A 6205-nucleotide genomic window follows, 5' to 3' on the forward strand; every position below is an offset into this window, starting at 1 on the left:
CACTTCTTTTGTAAATTGCATTCTGATGTGTACAACCAATGTGTAACTAGTGTGGAGACAGCATGACTGGATAAAAGAATAAATAGAAAATGGAACCATTAATTCTAATAGCAATATTTTTTTTAAAAATCCTATTTATGACTTAATCAGCCCACGGGGGAAATATAGGCTCTGATTCTTCCAAACTTACTCGCAATAAATATTACTTTACTCCTTACTGGCTTCAGAGTAATTAGAGTAAAGTAGTAGTATTCCACAAGAATGAAGGTAGAAGAATCAGGACCATGATTTGCAGATAGTATGTCACTTCTCCTCCCTTCTTTTTGTGTAGGTGCTGCTTTTGGGGATTTCAACCTGTCAAAATAAATAAAAATCTGATACTCTTAAGACCTAGAGCAATTTTCATTTTAGAAAAAAGTAATATTTGCTTCTTCATTTATATTTGCTTTACAGGAGGGATTTTTGTTTTGTTTTTTTAAACTTGCTCTAATATAGCACATCAAAGTGCTTTTGATGTGAGTTTATTTAATGGAATCTGCTTTTTTCCCTGATGATTGTATTCATCTTCATAAATCTAAAGGCAGTATCGTACCTTTTTAAACTATAGCAGGAAGAGACTTGTGGCACTGACCTATGCAGGTTACATGCTCTCTATGGTGAGTTATAATACTTAGTCATATATTTTCCTGTTCATGGAACATTGGTTGCTGCTTCAACAGCAGCACAAGAGAGTGGGCTTAGTTATGCTCTCATTTACACCAGAAACTCTGGATTTAAACCCTATCCTGCAAACACTTACACATGTGCATAACTTTACTCAGGTAAGTAGCCCCATACACTTCAATGGCACTCCCCCATTCCAATCAAGTTATACATGTGCTTAAGTGTTCACAGCATGGGGACTTGGACCCCATGTCAAAGCAGAATCAGATGCAGATCACACTATCAATGTACCTTGATAACTGTGGAAAATTTATATCAACCTCTGAGCTGAAACTCAAACTCAGGGAAAACTCCAGCTTTGCCATTCATTCCTAGTCTTGGAACATGGCCGTGAAAAAGCCTCTGTTTTGTCTGACATGCTCACCTACAGCATTTGAATGACTTTTAAGTTCTTTGAATAAGGATAAGAGACAATGTGTACATTTTCCACACAAATGGTGGAAAGGTAATAAAATAAACATCAAAAGGTAGTTTACCAAATCATGGCTTCTCCATTGCCATTTACAACAAAGGCAGGAAGAGGAAGAAACCTACCCTCACCATTTCATGTTAGAAAAATACAAGTTTTGGAAGCAATAGGAGCTTTTTTCCCCCCATACCCTTAGAACAAACATTGACACTTCACTTTTTTATTAAGTCAACTATTCATTAAAATTTTTCATCTCATGTTATTTGAAGGGGGAAAAAAACTGAAAAAACCCCAAAGGTGGCTTCCCTCTTATTTTTTGGACTTTTTAAATTAAAGACGGGCCAAGTGGTAACTTGAGGTGGAAGACACCCACCCCTTTTTAAAATGAGGTAAATACAACAGGAAAGTACAGATGAAAGAATGAAGAGTCCCTTCATTGTTCAATGTTTACTATTCAAAATGTGCAAAATTAAAAATTGGCAAGTTTTCTGAGGCTTTCTGCAGGTGCATGGGTGAAAGCAATCCCATCAAAAGAGAAAGTGATGCTATTTGTGTTTCTTTCAATGCACTTTTAAATCTGCATTCTTCCATATTTCTCTCCACCACTCCTCAGCTGCAAAAAAGATAAAGGGCAATGCAAACCTCAAGGATAAATGGACAGTGGTTTTAGCCGAGCATCTAAAATAGAATTATGATGTAACTTTATAAACCTTACGCACTATCAGCACTCAGTCCAAAAAGTCTAGGCACTCAGAATATGTTTCTTTTATTATTATTAAGCAATTTGTTCACCCACCTAACAAGCTATTCAGGTCTTAGAACACAGAATTCAGGTATATTATCTATAAAGATGGAACATAATCTTTGTCCTGGTTTCTGGAAAGATTATATCCTAGAAAGTCTTCCACATGCTGACAAATGAGGTCTAGTGCAGAATTGTAATAGGTTAGATCTTACTCCCATTTTAAGTCAACTGATTTTTTGTAAAGTCCAGTATAGAAAGCAATTTTCAGAGAAATCACAGGTTCCACTGGCTATCAGTCCATGTCCTTGTTCCCTTTAGTAAACAGTCCTATTGAATACAGGCTACACTGAAGTGAATTGGACTATTCACCTCAATGAAGACCAGACCATAGCAATTGTGAAATACATATTAAAAATATTCCATGTTAGATTTTTCTGGAAAGAAACAGGTAAAACAAATGAACTCTAAGTCCTAATTCATTATATAAATTTTGGTCCTGTATTTGAATTCTAGTGTTATGGGGCATGCAAAAAAACACTGAAGTAAAGCAGCTTTTTAATGTTCAAAAAGGTTTTATTTACAAAGTAACGATCTAATAGAGAGTTATACAGAGGGAGATACAAAGACAGGTTCTGAAAGAAGTCAGCTATATTGTTTTGTTCAGTGTCTCTGTTCATTAGATGTATACATAAAATCAAGGTCAGAGTTTTGTTGAAGTATTTCCATCAGAGCATGTAGAAGTGCCGACCCATTCACTTTTCATTCTGGACTGGGAGGATAAGGGTGAGGATTAAATGACTATCAAGCTACATAAGTCATGAGGAATTCACAACAAAGTTTATACAGCTTCTCAGTGAAGCACTGTATTATTTTTAATAGGGTGTTGAGCTGTCATATTACACGTTGTTACCAAACACAGTATTATGTAAAAATAATAAATGTGTAGCTGGTGTTGCTCTGCCACCTACAAGTCATCCTGAACTTTACACCTGGCAGGAGGAACCTGCTAAGCAAACCTACAAACACGCGCACACACTGTCCCTGCTGGCTTCCTTCATTCAAAACACTCAGGGATGGGAGGGAGAGAAGGGGTGGAACCTGGCAGAGGAAAACACAAAAACAAAACAAACATGTTGCATGAAATAAACTTTCCAACAAGATCTGAGATGACAGGGAGATCATTATGACTCTGATCTTGCTTATTAGTGGATCCCTACCTTTGCTACCTTGCTTCCCCGCCCATCATCCTTTCAGATCCTGGTTCTAACTCCGCCTCTCCTGGGCTGCCTAAGTATTATAATAGGCTGGTCTGAAAGTGGTGTAGAGACACAGAGCCAACGGGGGAGAGAGAGAGAGATAATGACTTGACAGTACTACTAATAACAATAATAACTTGGCTGCTGCCACTGCTTCAGCAAGAAGTCAGCTCAGAATCTCAAGACTGAAGAAACCAGGTCCCTTGACACAGGAGCACCAGCAACTACAGACAGAGAGGAGTAACTGCCCATCCCTAGAGATAATGTATTCCATTTTAATTGCTCTGTGGACAGTAACATGAGGAACCTCTCCCGAAAAAGGGACAAGATCAAACTTTGAGGGGCTGGAGAGAGGACCTGACTTTGCAGAACTACCCATCCGAGACCGACTGACTTGGGGTTAGTTGGTTTTCTTCCCACCTGGAGCAACCAAAGTCAAGGTAGCAGGGAAGGACTGGGTGCCTCTCCCTAAGAGAAGGGGATCACAGAGGGGTGGAAGAAATAGAGAGACCTCCCTGCCCCCAAGTAACCTACGCTCCAGGAGGCTAGGAGGAGGGCACCCTGTTCTCCAGGGACCTGTCCAAGTGGGAAGAGCCCTCCCCAACTTCCAACCAACCCCCCCTCCCCGCCCCTGGTCTTTGCTACTTGCCAAGGGTGAAGGGGAGGCAACCCCCAGCCTGCGCTGCTCGCCAAGGAGGAAACCTTTGCCGCTCTCCAGGGGGAGAAACAAGAGCCCCCCCCCACACACACACACACACACTGTTCCCGACAGGGAAGGAGACCCCCAGTCGGCCAGCCACCTCCCCAGCCCAGCTCCGGGGGCTGCCCTAGAGCCGCCCCCCGCCCCAGCCTGGCGGCCAGGGGAGAAGAGGCCGGGGCCCGGTGAGGCAGCAGCTGCGCCATGAAGCTGGAGGTCTTCGCCCCGCGCTACGAGGACAAGCTGGGCGGCAGCGACCAGGAGGGCAGCGGGGCCCCGTCCCCCGCGCCGGGCGACAGCGAGCTGGGCTCGGACGGGGACTGCGCCGCCCACAGCCCGGGCGGCCAGGGGGCGGCGGGCGCGGGGCCGGCGGGCGCGGAGGGCGGGAAAGGGAACAAGCCCTACACGCGGCGGCCCAAGCCGCCCTACTCCTACATCGCGCTCATCGCCATGGCCATCCGGGACTCGGCCGGCGGCCGCCTCACGCTGGCCGAGATCAACGACTACCTGATGGGCCGCTTCCCCTTCTTCCGCGGCGCCTACACGGGCTGGCGCAACTCGGTGCGGCACAACCTGTCGCTCAACGACTGCTTCCTCAAGGTGCTGCGCGACCCGGCCCGGCCCTGGGGCAAGGACAACTACTGGATGCTCAACCCCAGCAGCGAGTACACCTTCGCCGACGGGGTCTTCCGCCGCCGCCGCAAGCGCCTCAGCCGCGCTCCGCCGCCGCCGCCGGCCGCCCGCCCGGCAGCCCCCGCCGCCGCCGGCTGCTGCTGCTGCTGCTGCGGCTCCGCCGCCCCCTGCAGCTGCGGCGGGGGCGCCGCCGAGGAAGGGCGGGCGGGCGCCGCCGCCGCCGCCGCCGCCGCGGCCAGGCCGGGCTCCAAGTTCTCCAGCTCCTTCGCCATCGAGAGCATCCTGAGCCGGCCCTTCCAGCGCGCCCCCGCCCCGAGCCGGGCGCTCTGGGCCGCGCCGCCCGGCCCCCAGCTGCTGCCCGCCCCCTACCCGCTGGGCTCCTACCCGCCCCCGCCGGCCTCGCTCTACGCCGGTGGCGGCCTCCTGCCGCTCTACGCCTACGGGCCCCCGCCGCTGGAGCGCGGGAGGGAGGCGCTGGCGGCCAGCAGCGCCCGCCGCCCGCCGGAGCCTCCCCAGCTCCTCCCCTCCCCTTCCGAGGCGCTGCTCGGCTCCCCGCTCTATGGCCCCCTCCGGCTGCCCGGCCCCTTGCACACGGCCCCGGGGCTCCCTGCCTCGTACTCGCCCTACCCCCTCGAGCGCCTCCTGACTTAATACAGACCCCCTCCTCCCCACGGCGGGGGAGGCGGGGAACACGTGGATGGGGGAGCAAGGGAGGAGGAGGAGGACGAGGCTCTGGCGTCTGCACTTTCTATCCAGAGACAAGTGACTGTGCCTTAGATCTGGGGGAGCGGGGTTTGAACCAAACCAAAGTGGGGGCGCTTTGTATTTGGACTTCGCAATGGGTCAAAGTGCTTCTCAGTCATTGTTGAAACCACTTGGCTTAAGGCAGGTGCCTGATCTGCTCTCGCGCTGGTTTCTCGCTGCGCAAAGCCATGTGTCATTGATCAGGGAACCAGTTCCGTCAGGCTCTGTCCCGACTACGGGTTTGGGGGTGCGCTGTGCACCCAAGGGTGAGGGCTGGGCGAGTGAAAAGGTGCCAGAGGTTGCTGGGTCATTTTCTCTACTCCAAACCAATGCATCACTGTGCCAAAATAACCCCCCCTCCCCCCCCAGTGCAGCACCTAGCATTTCGCGGAGAGGGGGTGGATTTATTTATACATTGTAAACTAAAAAATGTTTTAACACGGCAGGTTGCAGCTTTTTTAAAAATATATATCGTTAGGTTGGGTTCAATGAAATGTCAGCCGTGGTCTCTTTCTGTGCTCGATCTGTTTTCCGAGTTGTGTTTTTGGAGATAAGACCACTGGCAAGCCAGGAGTGATTTTTTTTCCCCTCTGTATATTTGTGCGTGACTATTTTATGAAAAAAAAAACCCTCAGGCTTCATGGTTATTTTCCAATAAAAGAACTCCACAAGGAATAGCGTGATGTCTCTGTGTAAGACAGGGGGGCGGGGAGGGGGTTGATACCGACTTCATGGAAACCATGTAAAATAGTGCTAGAGAAAGAAGCTTTGTGGGCGGAAAGAAAGGGACCAGGTTGCAGAGGTAGGTAAGCCCTCACGTTGAAGGAGAGCACTGGGCTCAACTGCATTTTTTGGGAGAGAGGTTGTCAGCCCCCCTCCCTAGTGCCCATTCGCGTTTAGATGTGCGATGTGCAGAGATTCAATAGCATTCCTGTTGACTGAGACTTGGGTCAGTAGGATTTCTCTTCCTTTTGAAAGAAGTGTGCTCCCCAGCCCGG

General features: G+C 49.1%; 1 protein-coding gene across 1 annotated transcript; it reads left to right on the forward strand.

Annotated features, from left to right (window-relative positions):
- The first annotated feature begins 3105 nt into the window (after positions 1–3105).
- Positions 3106–5963, forward strand: FOXQ1 (forkhead box Q1). The gene is given in 3 exon segments (XM_073329457.1): positions 3106–4576; positions 4578–4677; positions 4680–5963. Coding segments are annotated over 3 exon segments (1077 nt in total). The 5' UTR covers positions 3106–4034; the 3' UTR covers positions 5115–5963.
- The last annotated feature ends 242 nt before the right edge of the window (positions 5964–6205 follow it).

The sequence above is a fragment of the Lepidochelys kempii genome, chromosome 2 (genome assembly GCF_965140265.1).
Source record: "Lepidochelys kempii isolate rLepKem1 chromosome 2, rLepKem1.hap2, whole genome shotgun sequence".
Classification (NCBI taxonomy): Eukaryota; Metazoa; Chordata; order Testudines; family Cheloniidae; genus Lepidochelys; species Lepidochelys kempii.